This window comes from Dipteris shenzhenensis, chromosome 4, assembly GCF_047967505.1.
Source record: "Dipteris shenzhenensis isolate YYH24624 ecotype China chromosome 4, Dip_SZ_1.0, whole genome shotgun sequence".
Taxonomy (NCBI): Eukaryota; Viridiplantae; Streptophyta; class Polypodiopsida; order Gleicheniales; family Dipteridaceae; genus Dipteris; species Dipteris shenzhenensis.
The window spans coordinates 58,296,932-58,323,404 of NC_141599.1; the positions used below are offsets into that span (position 1 = coordinate 58,296,932).

General features: G+C 48.8%; 1 protein-coding gene across 3 annotated transcripts in view; it reads right to left on the minus strand.

Moving 5' to 3' along the window:
• BGAL17 (beta-galactosidase 17) overlaps positions 1-26,473 on the minus strand; it is a 202,222-nt gene that overhangs the window by 103,900 nt on the left and 71,849 nt on the right. For all 3 annotated transcript variants that reach the window (XM_087374194.1, XM_087374193.1, XM_087374192.1), the window contains one exon: positions 3,728-3,776. In XM_087374194.1, the coding sequence (XP_087230320.1) occupies positions 3,728-3,776 (49 nt within the window). The remainder of the gene's footprint in view (positions 1-3,727; positions 3,777-26,473) is intronic.

Sequence of the window (26,473 nt, forward strand, 5' to 3'; positions counted from 1 at the left end):
ATCTGAAAAGTATCCCAATGAGGAGCTCTAGAGTCCAACCTCTCCAACTAAGCTGTAATCTCCTGGCATTTCTAACCGTGTAACGAAAGAAGGGGATGCTCTTCTCTCGATCAACTTCATCTATCCACTCCCATTCCCCTGGATCCCACTGCAAGGATCTAATAGGGGAACCTCCATACAACCAAAGCCTCCAAGATCCAAGAGCCTGGAGAACGAGGTTTGGATCAAGATACCACTGTGAGTCTCTACCGATCTCCATGTATCCTGCAATCCTGATAGGCTGAAAAGGAGCCTCCAAGAGAATGTCCTCTGAAGATCTGTGAAGTCTGCCTCCTGCATGAACCTGAAAGACAAGGGTATCCTCATGTGCATCCCGCAAGGCTATAACCTACAGAGGGATACCTGTCCTCGTAAAATCGCCCATCCAGGTGGACTCCGAGATAAGAAAATGGTCCGTATCCATCCACTCCACTGGTATGGCTGCATCTATCTGCTGCAGCCTGGCTGCACTTCCTCTGAGGTGACTAACTGAACGAACTCTATGATCCTCTGGAAGGATCCTGAAAGCTTTCCAAGCACCCTATGAATGGGTTATTGATGCCTAATGGGTTGTGAAATGCCCTAAATGCAAGAGGAATTGTGTAACTTGTTTACAAGGACTTCCATATATTAAAGAAAATTGAAATACCAAAAGGGATGCCAAGTTTTGGGGGGCCAATCTGTGTCTTTGTTTCGGAGCAAGAGCATTCTAGCTCCCAATCCGTTAGTTCTATACTTGCTGACCTGTTGAGGTGAGAATATTGGCTGGGTATTTGTTTACTACCGCCTTTTTGCTGGTCTTAAGGCCAGTTTCACCAGTCCAAATATGTTTAGCTCCCAACAATGCTTGATTGTTGGAGACAGCCCTGCTGTTGTATTGCAACAATGCAAAGGCATAGGACAGCCACTCGGCACTGTGATTGCATAGCACATTAATCTTCCATTCTGTCTCTCAAAGGTCAAAATTACAAAAAGTAGGCAGCAGATAGTAGACTTTTTAGCAGAGACAGCAGCACAACTAAATAGGCTGGGAGCTTTCATTGAGGTGATTGCTAAGCTTAGATTTCTAGGCCACGCTTGAATTCTAGTTACTTACTTCATAGGCTAGCCCTATTTACCCATGCATTTAGCAAGCTTTTCTTTACACGGGAGCCTACGCTTTGCCTTATTTAGCTCAGCCATGCCATTCATACGCTAGCCCTATTTACCCATGCATTTAGCAAGCTAGCTCAATCTACGAGCTCTAAACCTCATCCATGCTAGCTCTAGTCTCAACCCTGGGTCATTCCAAACCTCATGTTCCGACCATGCACTAACCTTAGATCCAATCCAAGATCCAAGGTTAGCTTGGACTAGGGCTAAATAGTTTTAGTTAAGCATAGGCCCGAGTTAGTCTTGTTAGGGACATAACACCCAAGAAGCTCTCTCAAGAGGATGAAGAGGAGCTCAAGATAGTTTTAGTAAAGCATAGGCCCAAGTTAGTCTTGTTAGGGACAGAACACCCAAGAAGCTCTCTCAAGAGGATGAAGGCCATCTTTTCTTTCCCCTCTTTTATCTGTGGGCACCTCCACCATGTTGAAGTCACCACCAAGGAACTAGGAATCACAATAGGGGCCTAAGAGAGCAATTCCTTTGGAAAAAAGGATCCATTCCCCCTTTATGTTAAGGGCATAGACACTAAGAAGGTCAATATTGGCCCCTTGAAATGAGAAGAGCAGGAATCCATAGGGGGAAGTGTTCCCATCATTTTCATATAACCTCATAAATTTTTAGAGAAGATATTTATATTTTCATGAAAAAGACTTCCATTAAGTATGAAAAAAAAACCCCAAAGAGCAAAGTGCTGCAGGCATCACATACACCATGCACCGCATGAGAAAGCATAAGAGAGTCAAACCCTACTCAAACGAAAGAGCTAGGATTGAGGCTGAAAGCCACCTCAAACCTGTAGGGACCTTAAAAAAGAAAGGATGGTCTCTTGATTCCCTGAGGAAAATAGTCCTCCTAGCAACAGCAGCCCTGGAAGATCCCTGCATACTCAGCCAAAGGGCCATCAAAGTATATATTGTGTCTCTCCGTATAGTGGCCAAGGTATGTAATGGGACTTGGGAGTCATCAAATGCATCTGTGCCTATTGTGAGAGAATGGAACATCATCTAAAGAGCATACATCAAAACAAATGGCATCGAATCGAGAAAGCCCTTGAGGACATATGTCTCTTGTAAAATACTTGAGGTCCAGCCAAAGAAAGCCAAGCCACTAAACCCAACTGATGCAAGGGGAAGGAAACAAAAGTCCCATGATTGCCTTCTAAACAACCTTGACCTGTCCGCCCCATACTAAGTTGGAAGCTCATGGCATCGCTGACATTGTACTAAAGAATGGGAAGCTCTTTTGTTGATTTTCAGCATCAATCCACACCCATTCTCTGCAATCCCACTGCCAGTACTTTCTGGGGACACCCCCATAGAAGCCAAACTCTACAAGAGCCAAGAGGGATGCTCTCCAAACGTGGGTATAAAGACAAGCTAAAAGCCATAAAACACTACGCCATGTGACCAACAATCTTCACTTGCTCAAAGTGTGCATCCAGAACCTAGAAAGCTTTCCCAATAGTTATCAGGAAGCAAGAACGTTCCAAGAAATTTGGATGCCAGAGTACAAGAACTTTTCAGGAAGGGGGGATGTGCAAAACGGGAACGAGAACGCCACATCATATGACACATCATACGATATGTCATCATACGACATAACACTATACTAGAACATGAAAGAAATGAACTTTTACAGCTTTGAGCTCTCCATTTCAAGTCTAGAACATTGAAAAACACATACTTGGAATGCTTCATAATCTATGCTTCTACTATGTGGATAACTAAATACTTCCCTAATAAATGAGGATAAAATTTTTGAGAGAAAAAACAAAATTTGGGAACATTCTGGACGTTTCAAGAATGTGGCTTTAGAACATTCCCACGTTCCAGGAAGGAGACCGATGTTTCCCTGATAACTATGACCTGGCCATGAAGTGCACATCAAAGACCAAAGCATCCCCATCTGTACCTTGCCGGAGGCCTATGACCTGTACCAGGATTCCTATCTTGAAAAGGCCCCCATCCACCTGAAAATAGTGTACTACCTATCTTAGGCACAGATGCAATCCAAGGGTAGGCTGGATCAATTTTTGTTGAAATTTCCTCCTACTTTCTTTGAGGTGACGACCAATTGAAATATGTATTCCTCAAGAAGGCTTGTGAAAGCTTTACATGAGCTCACAGAAGAAGCAAGCCCACCTTCCTACATGTACCATTGAATATAACCAAAAAAGCCTGAGGGCCTGGCAAGATCATGATGAATTGATTCATTTCACACGATAGGCTGTCTATCGACCTCTTCCTCCAACGGGAAAGGGATCCCTAGAGAAGACTTTTTGAAGCTTTCCCAACCTTTCAAAATGGCATCCATAAGGGGGGAGGACATGCATATTTGGATCAATCCCTTTTTTATTGGAGGAGGATAACCACCTAACAAGCCACACCACAAGCAACATCATCAAAAAACATGGGCTGAAAGAAACCAAGCTTTGAAATCGAAACGGTGGCCTCTCACACATGAAGCCTCAACAAATTATTTTTTCTTTAGTGTACTATCAAAAAACGTCAATCCAATATCCTGGCCAAGAACTTACCTATAAACTTGGAATGATTTACGTCCCCAGCTTCACTGATTGGTGCATCCTGGAACAACCAAAGTTCAAAACCAAGCTTCTCAAAATGCAATAACAAATTCATATGAAGAAATAAAAAAGATTTCCCTACCTCTGTTAAACAAAAAGGCACCAATAAAGGAGATGACAGTGCCTCAAGTTGAGGGGTTTTGCATAGATGCATCTACCAAATTGGTGGCAACCAGATGACCGTGGAAAACAATATTTGCCCTCTGGATATATCTAGATGAATCCAGGAACATGCCCAAACTCATCCTCTAAAAACACAATACATAGTGCAGCTTCAAATCTCATGATAGTCACTTATAAGGTTGAAAACCATAAATTCCATCATGCATAGCAAGGACTAGCTACTATGAAATCCCTCATAACCTCATCAACACCGAACAGTGAATGTAGACCATAGATTAAGCGTATGCTCTCACACATACAAATTCACACACCTACACATACTTGAGCATCCATTTACACAAAGGTCTTCATACTGAGTTTTTGCTCTGGAGTTGAAGGCAGGCTCAGCCGTGACAAAGCCTAGCACTAAAGGAGAAGGCTAATAAAAAAGTAGTCCACATTGTCTTGATTCAAGCTACAACTCCTTGTGAATACTATACGATTTTAATTTTGTCTCTCCCACATCAGCATTTATACAAAAAGAATGCTTAGACAATCTTGTATTGGATGTGAACAGCATAGGACTATATCAAGACCAAGCATTTTTCTCCTTAGCTGATCACTTGGGTTGCGTGAAAAAGAATCCAAGAGTCCTAGGGATGTTTATGTGACTTCACTTACTTTGTTAGATAGCAAAGAGTCATTACTAGTTGAGGAGGTTTGTTGTTCGGTACTTTTGGAAGAGAAAAAGAGAACGAAGCTTTACGAGGAAGAATAATAGACAGCCTTTATGGCCTGGGGCAAAGGAAAGGGCGAGAAGCCCAAAGACAAGAAGTCCACCAATACAAGAAATGTCAATCTCCACAGACGCTGCCACGTGTAAAATCGGGGAAGCGTTGGGTGCAGGGATCCCACTCCCCGCCCCTTAGCCACGTAGTTTCTCTCTCCTCCTAAAAAGTCCCGAGAGGGATATGAGAGAGAGCATTTTTCCACCATTATATGCAATGCACCCAAATCCCCCATGTTGTTTATGGGATTGGTGGACCGTTACAAAGCCCGTCTTGTTGCTAAGGGCTACGCTCAGCAGCAAGGCATTGAGTTTGAGAAGACTTTTACCCCCACTTCCAAGATCACTACTATTCATATTGTTATTGCCTTTGCCCCCCACTTTTATTGGGAGGTACATCAACTTGATATTAAGACATCTTTTCTTCATGGGCATTTGCAGAAGAGGTCTATGTTTCCCAACCTCCTGGCTTTGAGGTTGAAGGTTCTAGAAGTAAGGTATGCCACTTAAAGAAAGCCCTCTATGGATTGAAGCAGGCACCCCGGGCTTGGTATTCCAAAATAAATGCTCATTTGCTTACACTTGGCTTTCAGAATAGGCCTACAGAAGCTATACATCCATAAGAGTGGGACAGATTTGCTGATTTTAGTCCTCTATGTGGATGACATGCTTGTGACACGGACACATGCTGAGCAAATTGCAGCTTTTAAGCTTGCCTTGCAGAAGACATTTGCTAGGTCTGATCTTGGTCTTTTGCATTACTATTTGGGCATTCAATTTGCTAGCAGTGAGGGGGGCATTCTGATGTCACAATCCCAGTATATTAGATAGCTTTTGCAGCATTTTCACTTTGAGGATTGCAAGCCAGTATCCACACCATTAGAGCCTGGTTTTCACTTCTCTTCTGAGGATGGCAGCGGTACATGTGATGTCACTCTCTATCAGCAGGCAATTGGTTGTTTGATTTACCTAAGACATATTAGACCAAATCTTCAGTATGTTGTCTCATATTTGAGCGGATATATATGCACAACCCCTCTGCGCACCATTGGCAGGCTGTGAAGCATGTCTTCAGGTATCTCAAAGGCATTCAGCATTTGGGCCTTCTTTATGGGATAATTCTTCACTTGTTATGCATGGATTCACTGATAGTGATTGGGCTGGCTCTTCAGACACCCGTGTGTCGCATAGTGGCAACTGTTTCATGCTTGGTACTTCATGCATCTCTTGGTTCAGCAAGAAGCAGACTACAGTCGCTACTTCTAGCTATGAGGCCGAGTATAGAGCAGCTTTATTTTTTTTGCGCAAAAAGTAGTGCTAGTTATATTACTTGAAAGCGAGAGTACAAGAAGGCCTAAAGGCCAGCGGGTCGTGCTCCAAATGTCTGCTAGGGTCTGGGTAGCACAAGAAGTCTGATCTCCTACGGTCTGCGCACATCTGGAAGTCCAGATATGCCAGCCCGCAATGCTCCCTATGATCTCCCAAACTGGGTGCCGAGTCATCGCTCCTGCATCTGTCTCTGTCAGATGCCAAGGGAAGCTGTCCATGTATGCCCAGGTGGCCTGGTGATGAAAAAGACGGGATCCTGTCTAGAGAACTCATAAGCCAAGTGATGTCCCATCTCAATGCTGCACCAGCAAACGGCTCCCCAAGTGATCGGTCCTAGCTCGGGTGCAGCCCTCGCTAAGATCCGCTGACTCCCTTTCAAACTGTCTGCGCATGCGAGCAGCTCCAAAGGCAGTGCTTCAGGGACTCCTCCTGAAAACACATCTGGCAGTGCCCCTCCTGCCCCATCTGCCTCAGCCAGCTGCCAACTGGTAGACCCTTGTGTGCCACCATCCAAAGGAAGTAAGAGATCTTCCTCGGCCGCCAACTAGCCCAGAGAGTCTTCCAGAAAGTGCGAAGAAAGACCAGAGATATCCCCTGGGCATACCAACTATGTGCCTGTGTGGGTAGCCCGCGCTGGAGAGCCCCAACAGCACGCCTACCCGTACGCGCACTGTAAGAGAAGAAGGGGGTAGGATTCTCTGAGGACTCCAATGGTGGCCAGCGCCACTCCCCTGGGTCCCACTCCACCTCTGTCAAGGAACGGCCCTCCCATATCCAGAGTCTCCAATCCTGGTCCTGCATAATCAGGGGGTCTATATGCCACGTCTTCCCTTGCAGCCCTACAATGCGAAGGCGCTACCAGGGAAGCTAGGGGTCGATCACGGCCTCTCCGCTCTGTAGGCGGCTATCATCGGCGATGGAGAAGAAGTGTATCGAGGAGTCCAAGAAAAGGCCTGCAACCACCAAAGGAATGCCTCGTGGAGTGAACTGTCCTAGCCACCTCTCATCTCCCGGGAAAAGCTGTCTTGTGACCATGGGAATCCTCCAACCTGCAAGAATGGCAGCATCAATCTCTGCTCACCGAGCCTGGATCCCAAGTGCCGTACCTACTGCTACTGCCAACTCGCCTGGGCTCAGCTGGCTGTAGACGTCCCTCCAAACTCGGAGCGAGCGCGCGGGCCCACGCGCCCAGAGCGCCCAAGGGATATGGGATCTCTCTCCAAGCTGGCGACCTGTATCATCTATCACCTGGCTGCTATAGATCAGGGGCTGTCTGTCTATCTCCTCTGGACAGCTAGGGGGAATCTGGGAGAGGCTGTGTCGCAACTTCCTCCAGACCGAGACGACGCTACGGAGGAAGGGGGAACGAGGCTGAGTCAAAGGGGCAGAAGTGAAGATCCACCGGATAGAAGGCTGCCAAACACCCCCTCTCTGGGGGGTACACGCGCTGAGACCATGCTGTAGCAAGAGCTTCCACGTCTGCCCTCCTGGGGTCAGACCGTGGATGACTAACTTGCCAAGAAGTGCCTGACTCTGCAGTCCTGGATCTATGATGCCGAGGACGCCCTCTGTCTAGGGGAGAATGACCATCTGCCAGGCGACCCTGGCTCTGGTGGTGCCGGAACCGTCTGAACCAGACCATAGGAAGTTTTGCACCAGTCTCCTCAACTGGGCTACACATGATCTCGAGAAGCACCAGCAAGAGGCCACATACCAAGCAGTGGCAAGAAGGACCTGGTTGACCACAAGGGCCCTGCCTGCCAAGAATAGCCGAGCCGTGCTCCAGAAAGCAAGCTTTCGTCGTATGGAGGCTAGGACCGGCAAGAACTGCTGAGCCGGCATGATGTCCAAGCCTACTTGGAATCCCAAGTAACGTGTCGTCTGTCCTCTAGGGATCCAGCGAAACCCCAGGAAAATACCCCACTGTGAGCTGGCTCCCGGATCCGTAAGAAAACCAACTGACTTATGCCGGTTGATTTTCGCCCCAGACGCAAGGCAAAAAATCTCTAGGGACAGTCTCACTCGCTCCACTGACTCGACATCATCCTGCACATATAGGGCTGTGTCGTCTGCATACTCGGAGTCGAGAAGTTCTGCATCGTCCTGAATAGGGAGACGCATCCCGCGAAGACCAGTGGTACGGGCTCGAAGGAAGTGGGTCATGGCCTCCGCAAAAAATAGGAAGAGGTAGGGCGCTAGCGGACAGCCCTGACGCACCAAGCGTTCGAGTGTGAATCTCTCCCCCATCTTGCCGTTGATGATAACCCGACTGGAGGCCGACCTGTAGAGGCTAGCAATACCTCTGATCCACTCGTCCGGGAAACTGAACCGAGAGAGTGTACCTTCCAAGAAGGACCAGTCTACCCTGTCGTACGCCTTCTCAGTATGGCAAGGTGCTGGCCACTGTACTGGGCCAGTCTACCCTGTCGTACGCCTTCTCAAAGTCGAGAAGGAGTATGGCAAGGTACTGAGGGAGTGGAGGGGGGTAGCACCTCCACTCCCTCAGTACAGACGGGCTCACTGTGATTTCATGAGGTCGCTTGATGACACTGTATGTTTCATCCGAGATACTGACCTGACAGTATTTCTGCTGTGAGACTTCATGATATTGATGCATCTTGACTATTGATCGCCGAGGATCACATAGATTTTGAGCAGTATATATGGATGGATGCATGCCTCTCCTAGCCATATTTTCACTGTCTCTGTATACTATAGCTGCGGCTTTCTTGTATACTCTTTTATGGTATATTTCATGCTCGCTCCTGTGTTTTGGGGCAGCAAACTGTGGTTTGCTGTTTCAAGAGAGGGGTATGTCACGAGGGCGTGAAATTCTAAGTACTTTAATGTACTACAAGACCGTGACAACTTTGGTTTTAAAAGTCCAAGCGTGGGCTTAATAAATGAAACCAGCCTCTAATCATTCAGAGGGCAGTGGAACTAAACCTTTAATTACTTCAGCACTTATTTACAACTCACAAAGCATATATCACAACCATTAACCATTGCATGATCACCATTTGGCATTTACCCATTTGTTCACAAACAAAACCACTGAAAAAGGGATGGAGGCTAGAATGCCCCTGCTCAATAGACATAGACAAGTGCCCCCGATTGGCCCCAAACACCGTGGCGCCCCTTTCGGTATTTCTTTATATTTCACAGTGAAATGATTACAAGTTGCATCTGGGAGACCTTCCCTGCAACTGAGCACGCAACCCCAATTCACTAAGCCTTCGCAAGGCTTTCAAGCATAGAACACCATCACATAAGTGCACTTAACCCATAGGCTCAACCCAAAGGCATTCTCTTTTCCGAGTGCAATTCCATTGGCTGTCCAGATGCAATCACATTGCACCCCAGCTGCACTCTCTTTGAGTGGTTTCCAGATGGCATTCACAAAGCTTTTCAAAGCTCCAAAATAAAATCAGCAAAGTACCCAACCAAAGAATGACTCATGTAGCTCTGCCTGGGCACCTGCGAGCCAAGAAAGAGGCGGCACACGAGGCCAACCAATAGCTTATGGCAAAAAGAAATTGCAGTAGCAAAATCACAACTCACCAAGCCCTGAAAACTTGAACCAAGTCCTCAATCGCCAAGAGGACATAGTAGCCAATGCCCAATTGCATTCTCAATTAATTGAGTCATAGAACCCACCTTGGTTTTGATGCAATAATCACGTAGCTCACTAGGCAGTCCACAACAGTACCTCTCTATTTGCTCTTTCAAAGAAACATGCCTGTAAGAGCTCAATGGCAGCAAAACATCCCAAAAGCTCTGGGTGTAATCATCAAGATTCTTGCAAAGTTTGTATGACAAGTCATGCCAGTGTGAAAGTACTTCAACTTCAAAAGTTGGAGTAAGCCAAGTAGAAGAGAACTTGCTTAAATTCCAGCCAAGTAGCAGGTGCATCTCCATGAAGCATAAGGTTAGTGTACCACTTAAGTGCATTGCCTTTCAAAAATGTGGCAACCTTCCTCATCTTGGATGCTTCTGTAAACAAACCCCCAAGAAATGCAGCATCAAACTGTTGAAGGAATGTGAGGGCTTTGTACCTGTCCTGTACTCCATTATATGTATCAAACTTGACATGAGAACCACCATCCTTAAATTCTTTATATACATTTGATATTGGCTGTCCCAAAGATGGCTGTATATTTGCAGCATTCCCTTCACTAGGGAGAGCCATGCTTGGCTGAACATTAGGCATGGGAGCATATGCTGTGGCTTGCATGCCTGGCTGCATTCCCACATTGTCATACATGGCTTGCTTTCTATGCCCAATTGGCGGTGAAATCAACATAGCATCAAAGATAGAATCTGTACCAAAATATTCAGGTTGCTGCCTCATATATGGCTGAGGTGGTTGAGCCACATTTATGGACTGCACATTATTATTTTGAGGAGTAGAAATACCCAAACCAAGGCCTTGTGCTGGCTGCTCATACTGTTGTACTGGATGTACTTTTTGTACCTCTTTCTCAAGTGCTCTTTTGGGCGATTCCTCTCTCTTGGAAGTCACTTTCTGAGTCATTTTTGATGGCTGTCCCTCATGGGAAACTGATGCATGTGTGCGGTCCGCCATGAGAAGCTGATGCATGTGTGTACTCACTCTTTCCGTGCTTGTGATTTCTTGATTTCTTCTTCTTCTTGGCATTTGTTTGCACAATCTGAGCCAAATTTTGAGCCAGCTGAGTCAAAGCAGTCACTGCACTGGCAAGTTGTGCATTCAACATAGTAGCATCATCTGACTCACTGCTAGAACTAGTATCACCGTTGAGCTCAGTTGTAGCTTCATGTGTGGCCTGCTCAAAAGGCATTTGTTGTGCTCCATGCAGCTGTACACTAGCTGGATCATTAAGGCTTTCCTGCCTTCTCCTTTGAGGAGTTGTGGAGCTCTCTTGCTCGTGGGTACTCACCATGTTTATGGTTGTAATATTCAGCTGTCAAAAAGTGCAGCAAAGATATCCTTCCACCAAACTACCGAGGCCCACCTCTTGAGAAAGAGTGTGTGGTATCCCGGCAATGGAACCAATGAAACCGGCCTCTAATCATTCAGAGGGCAGTGGAACTAAACCTTTAATTACTTCAGCACTTATTTACAGCTCACAAAGCATATATCACAACCATTAACCATTGCATAATCACCATTTGGCATTTACCCATTTGTTCACAAACAAAACCACTGAAAAAGGGATGGAGGCTAGAATGCCCCTGCCAAAGGGATGAGGCAAATCAAGCCTATCGCAAGGCTCTCTGGCATCTGCCCGCTGGAGAAAATATGCTGGAAGGCTACGAGCAAAGGCCGGTGGATCTGCTCCCAAAAGGTGGTGAAGAAAGCTCTTGGGAGGCCATCCTCACCTGGGCATTTTTGCCCATCAATAGCGCTCACCGCATCCTGCATCTCCGCCACGGTGAAAGGGGCGAGAAGGGAGTCACTCATGCTAGGCTGCACGAGCCGCGGTGTAGACCTCCACACCTCCTCCCTGCATTGGCGGCCACGAGGGTCTGGGGGCTCCTGCTGAAACAATGATCTGTAGAAATCTGTCGCCAAGTCCCGGACCTCGTCTGGATCTGTCCTGACACTACCATCTTGCGCCCTAAGAGAAGGAAGCTGTTCCCCTGTTGACCTCTGTCCATGGGTCCTGAAGAACTCTCTGCACATCCTGTCGCCTTTCCTAGCACAGAAGGACTTGGAAGCATGAAATGAGAACTCTGATCAACGCTGGGTGATCTCCTCTAGCATGGCTCGGGCCCGAACCTCCTGCTGTCTGAGCTCCTCAGAGCCTGGAGAAGACTGCTGCATCCGCTGAATCGAAGCGATATCTCGCGTGAGACCCCTCTCCTTCGCCCAACACTGCTGCTTGACCTGAATCGCCTCCTGCTGACAGATGAGGCTAGACTCAGCAAGCGCCTGAGCTACCTGTACTGCCATATCCCCGGTGGGGTCCCAATCCTGCTCCCACAGGTCCACTATCCTGCTGTGAACCACTGCTCTGGAGTAGATGGAGTCTGGGATCACAACTAAGAAGAGGAAAACTGTTTTCAGCCTCCACCTTTGTGTGTATTCCCCCATTGTGCATGTGGAGGTGAGGAGTGAGAGGCTGAGTCCAGGACTAGGATGACTGGGGCATGGTCTGAGAGTGTCGTCCTTGGAACCACTCCTGACTCTCCACCTTTGCCAAGCGCCCAATCACTGACATAGAAACGGTCCAGCCGCTCCAGAAGTCTGCCTCCCTCCCTCCTGTAACCCCAAGAGAAGTCCAGACTCCCTGTCCATCTGCGAAAGGAAGGCTCCCTCTAGCTGTCCCGACCTCCCACTGTGAATAGGAAGGAGTCCCAATCTGCCTGCTCCGCCTGAGCTATACCGAGGAACTCTGGGCCCCGTTCCTGCTGATCCTCTAGGGTCTCAAGGTTGTTGAAGTCCCCTCCTACAATCCAAGAGTCCATCTCTGGCAACAAGTCTGTCAAGGATCTCCAAAAAGCGGCTCTTCGTCTGAGATCGGTCGGGGCATAGATATTGAGGATGCCGATGCGGGATCCCTCAATATGCAAGCCCACCCAAAGCGCACGTCCTGAGATCAGAGTGCCAAAACCACACACATGCTGAACTAGAGAAGCGCCGATGGAGGTACAGACACCCCCGCTCCTCCCCTGCTCACCAATCGAAGGTTCTCAGTAGGTGTGGGAGCGTCCTGTGAGGACCTTCCCACAAATACTGGTCTGAGAAGTCAAAAGCTTGTGTTCCTGCAGTAGGAGCACATCTACCCTTCCCACCAAGGCTAGCTGGAGCTCCTGTCTCAGCACCATCTTCCTGGGGCCGCGGATTCCTAATGAGTGGAACCCGTTGACGTTCCAAGAGATAATGCGTAAACTCATGAGGAGGGACGGTGGGCCACAAACAGCTATCTGCTTGCGGTCGATGTCGAAGTGGTCGGAGGATGTCCAGTGTGCAGACGAAGGCGCTTCTGTGAGGGTTTCGAAGGAGAGGCCGGATCATCGGACCCATCCTCTAAAACCTTCAGCAGAGGGGAGAGGCCCTTCGTCTCGTGGTGGTAGGCTCTCTCTAACCAGCTCGACGCCTCTGCCAGGGAAATACTGTAGAAGCCAGCCCGCTACCTCTGAGGTCCTCCACGGGCGGAGCCCTTCCGCGTAGGCCCACTCCAGAGGTGGCCGAATAATGACTAGGAGTCGGAAACGTTTGGCGCTGTGGTGCCATCGTAGACGAACGTCACCCTCCTTCCACTACTGCTGAAGAAGCTCCGCAGTTCTACTACCGATCCAGTCCTGCACTTGCTCTTGGGATTGATCTCGTATCGTCTCCCAAACATTTTCATTCATCCATTGCTCATTCCCTTCACTCGAGATAGTGAAGGAATAGTTGGGACCATCGTGAGGGGCAAGGACGGACACCTTACCCTCCGCCCCCTTGCAGAGGAAGAAGATGTTGATGTCTAGGCATGCAGGGAAGGAGCCAATACACGCTGCATCCAAATAATCCCAAGGTCCTGCTCGATAAAACTCCAATGGAAGAGCTCTAGGAGCAGCCCTTGGGCGTGGGGACGATGATGAGGAGTCTGAACCAGAGAGAGGGGTGCTGGCCATCTGCGGGGAAGGGCCTCTCCCCTCCGCCGGGCCAGGAGGGATAGGCGCGGGTGAGGTCTGTGCTGGCTTCAGGGCTGCCGGTGGCTCAGGCGGAGGGGGGGGTTCCCTCTGGATCATGCTCAAGGAAGAGAGTGGAGCGGAAACCACCGGTGCAATGGGGGATCCTGGAGGGGGTGGGGGTTGGGGGATTGAGGAGGAGGGGGGAGGGGAAGGAGGGCGGGGTGAAGGATGAGGGGGAGGCTGGCTGATCTTCTCCTTTCCCTTCTCCTTCCCCTTACCGGGCTGCTGGTGAGTAGTGACCACAGGGGGGGGCTCTTGCTGTAGATGGGCAGGTTTTTTGGGTCCTGCTTTGTTTCCCTTCCATTTTCTTTTGACCTCCATCCAGCCTTCCCCTTCCGGAGGGGATGCTGACTGGTGGGGGGGATTCAAAGTTGCCGGAACGGGGGCCTTCTGAGGTTCTGTACCCGTGAAGCGAGGGCAGAAGCGCGCTTGGTGTCCAAAGCCATGGCATCTCAGACAATGATTTGGGCGACCAGTGACCAGAATGTGCTACGTCACCACACCTGTGTCTGTCTCGATCTCGAACTCCGAGGGGATGCTCTGCGGATCGAGGACTGCCACTTTGACACGTGGCACCCCTTGGGCTGCCGCCGCATCAACGTAGGTGTCCTGCATAGGCCATCCAAAGTGCACCCCCAGGTCCTTGATGATCGGGCGAAGCTCGGTTGCTAGACCTGGGAAAATAAGGGTAACTGGATGGCGAGGAATGCGAAAGCGGGCATCAAAGTCCGCTACATTGAAACCCCTGTACCATGGAACCATGAGGATGATCTTCCCACCCACAGAAGTAGGGGATCGCCTGACCATATCGCTCGCAGCCTGTGCTAATGAGAGCTTGAGCCAGAAGATGCCACGTCCCATGAGTGCAACCTCCTCGATGTGATTGTCCTTGAGGTAGAGGGTGGACTGCAACCAGTCCCTGATGTCTGCTCGTGAAGGGGAGTAGCCAATGACTCTCCCATAAACAGAAGTCTGGAAGAAGTCCGTGGCGGCCTGCTTCACCAAGGAGACCTGGTTCTCTGTCAATGTTACGCGATAGGCTGATAAAGGGGGGGGTCCGTCTGGGCCACCGGTTCCGGGCACGTGGCCGCCATATCGCACTGACTAACTGTGATCGCTCCAAAGGCGGGGGGAAGAGAAAGAAACGGAAGAGACGGGGATGGGGGGATTGAGGCGGGGAAGGGAAGGAGGAGGGATGGAGAGGTATGAGGAAGCAGGGGGGGAGAGAGGTGGTGACGAAGGGGCGGGTGGCGGAGGAAGAAGGAGGAGAAAGAGAGGGGGGGGGCAGCACAGCGCAAGGGGGGTGAGAGGAAGGGGAAGGGAAGGTGTGGCAGCGCCGCACGAGAGGGGGTGGGGAGGAGAGGTGAGGAAGGAAGGGAAGGGGGGGGGGCAGCGTAGCGCCGAAGCGGGGAGGGGCAGGAGGGGGTGGGGGGGTTGGTAGCACAACGCGAGGGGGTGGAGGCGGGTGGGGGAGCTGAATGCGAAGAGGGGAGGAGCGGAGAGGAGAGGGGAGGAGCAAAGCGGGGGGAAGCGACGGGCGGAGAGGGGAGGAGTGGAGCGGGGAAGTGGGGGCGGGGGCGAACGGAGCATGGAGAGGGGGAGGAGCGGAGCGACGGGCGGAGGGGGAGGAGAGGGGGCGGAGGGCCGCACGGGGGCGGCAGTGAGGGAGGAGGTGGAGGGGAGGGCCGCGCAGCGCGAGGGGGGAGTAGACGGGAGCGGAGGAGGGGAGGGAGTTCGCAGGAGCTGATGTCTCGCTCTTCAGGATTTTGAAAGTTCTTCTCTATTCTGAAAGGATGAGACCGAAATTTCTTCTCTGAGCTATCCTTCTTAACCTCATGCTTTTGACCTCCCTCGAATCCAGAAGTCTTTCCCTGCATCAGTGCTGAAGGAACATGGTGGAGAGAGGGAAAGAGAGAGGATAGGCTAGGGAGAGTGTAAAACACAACAACTATTCCTACTGCAGATCACGGGAACAGCACCATTACTTTCCTCCCAGCCAACCTTGCTGAAGCTTACGAGCTGACAGAGAATTACAAACCAGAAAAACATACGTTCACAGAGCAGCTTTAAAGCTACAGTGGAGTGTGTTTGGCTCCAGAAGTTACTTGCAGATCTTCATGCATGTCAGACTGCTCCTACCATCATCCTCATTGATAGTCAGAGTGCTTTGGCTATTGCACGGAATCCAATTTTCCATGCTCGCACAAAGCATATTGAGGTTCAGTATCACTATGTCAGAGAGAGATTATCTGGAAGTGATATTCAGCTTCGAATCGTGGGTCAATTGCTGTCCGAAGTCCGTGAGTTACAATAGTTACGTAAATCAATCTTCTTCCTCATTGGATTGACCACACTGAGCTAGGCTTTCGTTGGTTGCGTTTGATCGTGAGCTCGTGTGAGGGGTAGATACTACAGTATGTTTGTGGTCACAAGGCAGGTCATAAATGCAGACTTGGAGTGGACTATGACTAGTTGATCAGAAATGCAGCAAGAATTATAACCAGGGAGCTCTCTATGCCTTCTTAGCTTTGTTGGAGCATATGCTTGTTTATTTGCCTCCGTGTTTGAGTCAGTTTGGATTGCAGGAGTTTTCCCTAGTACAGGGAAAAGTCGGTTTGGTTACAGTGTGATATATGCTTTGTTAGCTGTAAAGTTGGAAGTTGGACTTTTGATTTGTAATTACAGTTTCAAGCGGTGTTTTATTTTTTTTTCTATTTTTTATTTTTTAAAACACAACCCATTGACCTAAATGGAAGTAGAAGAAGAAATACTCTGAAACATCATCACTAGTAATGACGAGGAGCAAATGAAATAGGCAAACATGAGTCGAAACAAAGCTTTTGATATGAAAGACATTGGCTATACCCATTACTGTTTGGAATAGAGGACTGGAGTGACCAAGATAAAACGTTCATATACCCAAATGAAATATGCCAATGAAATCCTCAAACCTTTCACAATGGAGGATTGTCAACCGATCAATGGACCAATGAACCCAGGTGAGAAATTGTAAAAAGATCAACATAGTCTTGGAGTTGATGGCACAACTTGTTGGTAGCTTCATATCTTTCACCACCACCTGACTAGACATAGCCTATCCAAGGAGTGCAAGATCCCAATAAATTGCTGATTCAAAAGCAATCCGTTAGAAGGCGGCAAAGAATACTCAAATGTGTCAAGGGAACCACCTACGAGGAGCCCTAGCAACTTACTACTTGGCCTGGGCAGCTGCGATCAACTGGACCAAATCAGTTAGTTTCCTCACGAGGGTTGAAGAGGTCCAAAAGATCTAGGATTGGGAAGCTGGCCTTGGTCAGCTTTACAAGCGGCATTGCCCTTCCTCACTAACTCAACGTTTTTCACTCACTCACAAGATATTGCTGGATCAGGCTTTCGCCCATTGTCCAATATTCCCCAACCACTGCTGCCTCCCCACGGAGTCTGGGCCGTGTCTCAGCCCTAGTGTGGCTGATTGTCATTTTATTATGTGGAGCGTATTCCCCTGGACGTTGAGAGTAGTATTCCTTTTCCTTCCCTTCCCTCACCCCGGCTGACTTCCCAGTGTGAGTAGCAATACCCCTAGGTGCAGCATGGTATCAATGCGAATACCAATATGCAGTGTTGCAATATGTTATCAATGGCAGACCGAAGGTCAAATATAATAGCATTGAGTGAGATCCCCAAGGCAAGGATCGCACTCATAAGCAAAAGGGACCAATGGTAACATCCCAGCATCCGCCGATAAAAAGCATTCCGAGGCCTCCTTCCAGCTGCCTTACCTATAGCTTCCACTGCTGACATTGCTATTGGCGCTTACCTTTAGGCTTGCGGCCCAAAGTAGCTTATCTCTAACTTCGCTCAAAAGGCCCACTACATACTACTACTAGAGAAATGTTAGCTTGTACTACGACTAGGGAAATGTTAGCTCTTGTGCCTTGCTGAGAACCCCAACGAAAATTCGGATATCTTGTTCTAAATGCTCAATTAACTTATCCCTATGATCAATTGATCCCTTACCGCCCAGCTCTGGGCACATTGTTTTCGCTATGGATTTCAAACTACTAGGCAATAGTTTAAAAGATTGGTTTCACTATCCAATTAGCCTCTATTACCAAATGCTTCAATAGCAAGATGGCAACAAGCTTCGTTACACCGATGTATACAAGCCATATGGAAAGGGTCTCTTCTACTACGACATTAACTCATTATACCCATATGCAATGACGAAGCCAATGCTAGGTGGTTACTTTTGAAACACTATTCGTCTTTGTGGAAGCCACTGTAAGGTATCTTAACACTATCAAAGTGCCTCTACTACATTATGAAGACCTGAAGGAAGGGACTCTACTATTTCCTATTGGTACTTTTATTTTTTGCAAAGAAAGGAACCTTCTATTAATGCTTGAAAAACTTCATACAAAACAGCAGCCCCGAAGGTCCTGAGTATGGAAAAAACCAGGAAAAGGCTGAAAAAAAAACTGGCCTGTTCTAAAGAAACCCAACTCACTGCCTAGGGCATCTCTGGTACTGGGGGCTAACAGCCAGGTGGGGGGACTATACAACCAGCGAATCCCTCGCAGAGTGAAAATGTAAAAAACTCCTGCAGGCCAAGCCTTGCAAAATCGAGCACACCTCGGAACAGTCGCACTAGAGCTCCCCACGCTCCCAAATGGAGCAGAGGGTGTAGATGATATCCTGCCAGATGGTGACCAAGGTAGCCGAGGGTGGGACCGGATACTCACCCATCACCAGACTGCAGCGAGCAACCCAAATGTTCCACGCAATGATACAAGCTACTACCTCCCAAACACTATCCTCAGGAGGAGAAGGCAGAGTCATGCTATCAAAGGGACCGCCTTATGGAGCTCTATCCTCTGAATGCTATGACCCTGTATCCGGTAAGCTGGGGAGATTTCATCAATCTAGAACGCGTGTCTTCCCTCAGTCAACCAAACCCCCAAGTGTAGTCCCTCTCAAAGGAGGGTGGGAGGCTAAAGAACCTGCTAAGGAGGTGGAGATGGGGGCGGAGCCTGGAGGGGGAGGGGGAGGGAGAGAGATGCAAGGAGGGGGGCGGGTGGTGAGGGTGACCATAGCACGAGGGGCGAGGGACGGGGGGAATCCAGGAGAGAGAGGGAGGGTTGGAGAGGGAGCGGGATATGGAGGGGAAGGGGGGCGAGGGGAGTAGGGGCAACCATAGGCCCCCTGATCAGGCTCGTCGGGCTCTGGACTCACTCCTCCTTAACTGTTGTCGGACTAACATCCATAGCTTCTGCCATCGCAGCGTAAGGAGCTCCTGGAGCTCATTGTTGATGCAAGGGTGAGTGCGGCAGCTGAACCTCCATCACGGGAGGATCCTCTGGCTGGGCAGTGGCCCCTTCTGATGGGGGAGGTGGATCTCCACAAAAGGTCTCTTGCTCCTGCTCCTCCTCAAGTCCCTCTCGAGAAGCCTCGTCTCTCTCTCTACGTCTAGCCCTCTGCTTGCGAAGCTTGCAGACCTGTTTGCTTGGGTTCTTTTTCTTTTTAACCTAGGTCCAATCCCCTTCTGAGGGCGTCACCCAACGGGTCTGAGACTCCTGCTGCTCCTCTCTGGGGGGGGTGCTGGGCTCTGGCCTGTTGACTTTGACTGCTTTGTGGGGATGGGGGGGGGAGGGGCTCCGCCTTGGCCGCGGGGGCAATCTCTGGCTAGGTAACCCGCGAAGACACTGGCCTGGTAACCGTGAAATCTCCACTCGCTGGCGAAGTGTGCCCCCTTCAAAGGTCTCTAGTAGGATCAACTCTAGAAGGGACTGTGGGCTCTCAACCACCAATCTGATCCTAGGGACCCCATCATCTAGTACCACGGTAGCGGCCAAATCTGACGGAGACTCAAGCACGATGCCGAATGCCCGACCAATGGACGGAAGGATGGCTCCATACTCCTTTGGGATCCCTGGGAAGCAGAGCGTAATCGAAAAACAGGGAACATGGTGTGTCGTGACCATGTCCTCCACTGTAAAGCCATGGTACCACGGAAAGAGGTACACCAGATGCGGGCCAAGGAGGATGGGGCTCTGCTCCATGAGTGTCAAGGCAGTGTCGGGGGAGCTCGGCTAGATGAGGAATACGCCTCTTCCATAGATGGTGACCTCCTGAACGTGGTCACCCTCTAGTGCCAAGCTCACCTGGATCAACTCTCGCACCTGTCTCCTTGTGGGAGTGAGGCCCACAATGCTGCCCACGAGCACCTTGTCCTGAAGTGATTGAACTGCATGCTTCACCTGTTGCTTCTCGGTTTGGAAAAGAAGAATCTTAACGATTGTGGGATTCAAGGGTGCTGCCATAGAGCCCCTCTGGCCAGACCAAGGGTCACCACCAAGAAAATCTTCCTCGAAGACAAACAAACCGCTCACCGCTGCCCAAAGGGAAGGAAAAAACCCAAGGGCCAGCTGCAAGGGAACGGGTACACACCCTTGCAATTGGCTACCAATGGAGAGGAGAGCCCTCAAAGAGGAAAAGGCAAAGAGGGGCAAAGAGGGGACGAACAGGAGGCGAGGAGGGAGGAGAGGATAGAGGGGAGAGAGTTGGAGGCGAGGTGGAGGAGGAATGGAGGCGAGGAGGTGAGAGGATGCGAGAGGCGGGGGTAGGCAAAAGGAGGCGGCAAGGAGCGGAGGGGCGGAAGGAGAGGGCGGGGAGGCAGCAAGGGCGGAAGGAGTAGGCAAAGAGAGGAAAGTGGGAGGAGAAGGCGGGTGCGGAAGGGGCGAGAGGAGGCAAGGCGGCGGAAGGGAGGCGTGGAGGAGCAGGGTCGAGGTGGAGGGTCGAGGTGGAGGCTGCCAGAGGGAGGAGGCAGGGAGGGCCAAAGGGGAAGTCGGCGAGGGGCAGCGTGCAGGTGGGAGGAGGTGAGGGATGGGTGGAAGGAGGTGGGGAGGAGGGGATGCGGGAAGGAGGGGTAAGGAAGGGGGAGGCGAGGCGAAGAGGAGGGTGGAGCCTGAGGCGGAAGGAGGCGGGAGGGGGGGGCTGAGGTAGGAGCTCAAGGAGCTGCTCTTGGGACTTTTAGGGGAGCTTACTTTACATAAGAGCTAAAATTAGCTGTAAAAGTCTAGTGCCGGTGATAGGATAGTTTGCTAAGACCGCCTTCAAGGCTGGAATTCCCACCAAACCAAACTCGGGTAACCTGAAGCAAGGCAAGGGTTTTTACCCATTCAACCCTCGGAGGTGGGTGGAAAACCCCCCCCCCCCCCAATAAGCCCCCTGCCGCCGGGGCCCTTTCTCCAATGCCAAGTGGTTAAACCCTTACCATATGAGAGAGAGAGAGTGTGTGTGTGTGTGTGTGTGTGTGTGAAACCACGAGACTGAAGAGAGTGGTCACCATTTGACCTATCGACCCCCGGTTTTTGAATTTCTTTCTGTTCATCTTGAAGGAATTATATGGTTCCCTAGCAATAAGTGAAGTTTGCGAGACTGACCTCTAACCGTGCAGTCGAACTTTCTTGCCGGAAGTTAATCCAAGCCTAGGCATTACTTCGCAAATTCTGCTTCCAAGGAACTGTATGCGATGCCTCCCAGGCTCTCCCCATACTGTTAGTGTCTTCCCGTCCTCCATCATCACGACGAGAAGCCACATACATTATGGATAGTGGCCTGACACAGTGCCCCCAACTTGAAGTCACAGCAATCGGTTCAATAACGCGATGTACACTACTTCACATATGACTCAAGCTTCCGTGCAATCCAATTCGAAGTTGATAGAAAATCCTACCTATGTGATGAGCAGACGGTTTGATGGCGTGCCTCCCATTGTCAGAGCTGATGTGAATTGCTCTGTTCCCCAACCACATGTGACATGAGCTCTACTCTACGAACACTGCAACGAGCGTAGATGATTCAGTGGAACAACCATCAGAAATCACAAGCGAACAGGCCAAGGGTCAATGACAAAACAACTACAAAGAAGAGTAGCCAAAGGGAGCAGCCAGGGAGCTTGGTCGCTTTCGCTTGTGAAGACTTCCCATACTAGATCTTGTTTCCACATCTCTGTGGTCTATGGGGTCTAGTCAAGTCTGTTGGCTATCGAAAATTAAGTCTATTGGGTCTAGTCAAGTCTGTTGGCTATCGAAAATTGTCTATGTGGGTGGAGGCACCTAACTAGAGGCTATCAGGTCAATCAACCTGCAAGCAATTAGCTCTCGTCAGGTATCGTTTAGTAATGATGGGCCTTCGGCCTCGTCGGGTTGCATTCAAGGAATAATCTAGATTTGTGTCTTTGCGTTGCAACTCATTTGTTTTTTCCTCCAAGAAGCAAAGAATTTCGTATAATAGAAGGCTTAGGGCGAGCAAATGAAAAGCGAACAATTTTGATACACATACGAATTCAAAGGCACCAACAAAGTAACATTTAGCTTAGCTGAGAATATCGGTATAGCAAAGCCACGGGCGACTAGTCGAAAACCCAACACCTCACAGGAATTGTACGAGAGTATTCAAAGCTGGGAGTCCCCGAATCCTTGTACTACAAGGGGGTTCTACTGTCCCTGCAACTATTTCTACGAATCCTGTATAGCCTACCTGAGGGTTCGGATCAGATTGTGGAGAGTGGGGGATATGTTCTTGGATTTTCGTTATCGACTCCACAGAACCAATGATTCTCAGTGGGAAGTCGTCCTCATTTCAAAAGTAACGGATCCTAACCAAGTCTAGGTCATTGAAGCCCACAAGGGATAGCCCCCACTCACGAGCTAGGTGTCTATGTCCTAACCTGATAGCTAGTCCCGCCTCCCCGTCCAACTTCATCAGGCCACGAGGGTTTCTCATAGAGAACACATAGAGTTCCCCACCTTCGGCCTTTGCTCATTTCGAGGTGAAACCATTGGCTCTACGAATAAAGGCACAAAGACTTTGCTTTAGCCTTGCCTCGGCTTTAAGGCCCGAGGGGCAAAAAATGCTTCTCAACGTTCGAAAGCAAAGCTGAAGAGGGAATAAGGTAGGAGGCCGCTCCCCTCCCGCGTCGGGAAGGAAGGGGAAGCAGGAAGGGGGCGAAGCCAAGAAAGTGCAAAGCAATTTCCCCAATCTCAGGGGTCCGGGATAAATTCCTAGGGAATTTCCTGGACCTCCTAGCGGAGGTCCGTCAAGAGACGCTTTACGTTGGATGCATTTCACCGTCATGATAGCTTTGTCGTCTACTGAAGGAGAGTCGAAGCTTGCTTCTTCCCCATAGTTTTTGAAGTTCCCCCAACCGAAGAAAACCAATTCTCTTCCCTGAGCCGTCGGAGTTTCGTGCTCTTGCCGGATCCTCTCCATCTCCCTATCGGGCTTATGCGAGTAAATATTGCATAATAGGGGTGATAGTGCACTGCCCTGTGGGCCCCCGGAGGAAAAGCCACCCCCCTCACCCCCTACAAGTCCGGCGGAAACGGTTTTTGTGAGGTCAAAAGAATTAGAATCGTTGATCTCCCCTCTCAAGATTGAGATGAGTCGATGGTGTCAAAACACTTTCTAGTGTTGAATTCTAAACTCCAAGAGGTTCCAGCCCACTCTGTTTCTCAGCGGTGAGTGATAGCCTTTACCCGATGTGGAATCCATGCGATGTGTCTAGAAACTGGGGCTCATAAATAGATTCAGGTACTATCCTTATTGCCCCCCAGATGATCTTGTCCCTCAGTGATACTACTCTAAGCGGTCTAAACTCGGGAGCAAAGCCTGTTTTTTTCACGAGACTCATCGGCCCCAAAAACACTTTTTTAAAAAGGCCCCAAATGCGATTTTCAGAAACAGTTTTTCATAAATAAGCGTGATCATCACTCCCACCACGGGCTCGAGCAAGGCGCCTGACAATAGGTTGCGCATGTCTCTCTCCAACCATTCCAAGAAATCCCCTCCAACGAACAAGTTTTCAGAAATGAGCCCTCTTCACTCGGGCTTAAATTGCATGGTTTAGACTCAATTCGCTCATGGGACGCCGTAGCAGTCTTTTGCCTGCAATATTTCTGAGCCATGGGTGCGCTTCATCCCTGAATGTCGAGTACTATTTCCTTCCCCGCCATCTTTGTAGCCGTCACCTGTAATCGGTGCAGGTGTGTATGCACCCTCTGAAGGGAACGATAAAGGATTTCGTGGACTTCAGGTTCTAGAATGACTGCTAAAAGGCAGGAGCGTTTTTGCAAGGCTTGGCCTGCAGGTAACTTCTATGTCATAACAACGAGAGGTATTTGCTGGTTGTATAGACCGACATTCTGAAAATTAGCCTCTTTTCCCGAGATTCCCTATGCAATGAGCTAAATCCTCTCGAAACAGGCTGGTTTTTTTGACAGCCAGCTGTTTGTTTCTTTTCTCATAATGAGTGCCTTTTAGATTGCTGATTTGTATGGTTGATTCTCAAGTTTAATAGAAGGTTTTTTTCTCTGGAAAAAAAGAATTTCACGGGACCCATGGTTCATTGATTGAGTACAAAAGAAGGTAAGACGGTAACAGTTTACTAAGAGTGATTGGGCAGGATGCTTAGATTGATAGAAGTCTACTTTTGGTTATTGCTTCGCATTGGATCTGACCTGATAGTATGGAGTAGTAAGAAGCAAAGTACTATTTCTTTATCCTCCACGGAAGCTGAATATAGCATATCCGCTAATGCAGCCTATAAGACTATCAGGTTGGAAGATCTAAAATGATATTGGACTTATACAAAAAGATCTAACACCAATATTTTTCAATAATCAAAGCTCTATTAAATTGGCGAAGGAACATATATAACAAAGCACACTAAGGTGCAACATAACGTTATACGTGAAAATACACTGAGCAATGAATTGAGCTTATCAATTATCCGACAACGATGAGGTGGCTGATATCCTAACCAAAGCTCTTGCTAGAATTAAGCAGGAGAAGTTTTCCAGCTTGAATGACATGAAGCCTAATCCATTGTTCATCAACTATGGACTTAGTTCACTAAATTAGCCTTGGGGTAATTGTGGGTTAGGATTAATAACAGGTCAAAAAGGGTGTTAGGGTAGGACATCCGACGGGATTTGGGTTAGAGATTTTTAAGGGGCCACATCATGTGGGAAGTCCCACACACATCCATCATAGATGAAAGGCATATAGCACCATTCTACTCACTATCTCACTCAATCTAGGGTAGCCAATCAGATGCAAATATTGTGGGGCGGATGCTTTAGCTTCTGTGAGAAACCACAAGGAAGCTTCTCCCTCCTCACCTCAACACCTCCTTAGTTGGCTTTCCTTATTTGGGGTTCATTGTGCATTGGCAAGTATCTATTCATACCTATGTGCGGCGAGCACTGCAGACTAGTAGGCCTTCCATTTCCTATTTTCTTTCAAGGAGCTCGAAAGAAAATATTACTCTGGGACGTCATACTTTGTGTCCTCCAAAAGTGGGGCACAAGCACGAGTAGTATTCAATGCCAAGATCGCAAGGGGCAGTTTCTCAAGAAAACTAAAAAACTGAAAGTCACCGAGCCTTGGATCTAGGACGAACTCACCCCAACTCAGCTCAAGGCAAAAGCCATTGAATTGGCTAAATAAAGGATGCTTGGAAGGACGGAAAATAGCCTGTCTATAGAGACAAGAAGGTGTTGACCGGAGATGTCAAGTCTAGACCCAAAGGCTCTCAGTCTTAAACTAATGAAAATGACAGCCATCTATCTTTACAATAGATTATCGCTAACTTATAATAGTTTCAGAGATGCTCTATGCACTCCTAGGAGATTCCTTGTGCACTACGTCAACTCTCTGGTACTCATATGCAGTAGTTAATCTTTTTTTGTTGTACTTTGTCTAATAGGCCCGTGAGTTGGGCTAAAACCCCAACCCAACTTGGGGGCTAGGTTCAGCTAGGGGGTTCAACAGACAGCAAATTATGAACTGCCCTACCCTCTCCTCCAAGGCCCCCTCAACTCCTTCAACCTCCATCAAGACTCGGTACTCTACAGTTGGAGCCAACAAGAAGGCTCAAAACGTCCCATCCTTGGGCAACAAGATTAGATTTTTCATCTGCAGCAGGCAATGAGAGAGCTATGATTGGAACAGGCAGAAGTAAAGGCTCGACTTCACATTCTCGAAGGGCCTGGTAAGCAAACAGTAATAGATGAGGCTGTAAAATCTTGTAAGGATTCACCCCCTACCCCGCAGCTCGTCTTTGCAGTCAAAGATCTTGTTCACATTGAAGTACAAACTGCAAAGAAGTGATTGTGGAAGTGGACACCAAAGAAAGTACGTCTGATACTCAAGTTGAGATTGAAGAACACGAAGCTAGAAGTGATAATATGCTGAAGATTAGAATAGGGGGACTCCCAGAAGATTGGTACAAAGAGGAGGACACATATAAAGAAATATTGACAAAGATCAAAGCAAGCTTGCCCAACATTGAATGGGTGGATGATGATGAGCGACTCCAGGCCAACTTCTATTATGCACTACAAAGGTCATGCAATCCTTATGTTGAAGTCAAAAGATATGCGGATCAAGCTCCTTCGACAATCTTACAAGCTGAAGGGTACCAAAGTATGGATAACAGAGGAGCTTACATAGGTTGAACTCAAGAATAAGGCAACTGAATTAGCTAAAGTCAAGGCTGCCAGAAAGGATGGAAAATGGGCAATTTACCGTGAAGGCATAGCTCTAATCAGAGAATTTAAATCAAAACCAAAAGACTCTCAGTCTTTGTTTACTCTTTCAGACTATTATGTAGGTACTCTAAAATGATGTGGGTTGCTTTTGCACTCCTTGGGAGCTGGCATGTGCCCTCCCTAAAGCACATGTACTAGAGGGTTTCTTGTTGTCCCATAGACCTTTTGGTCTCCAATGGACACTAATAGACTCTCTCTCTC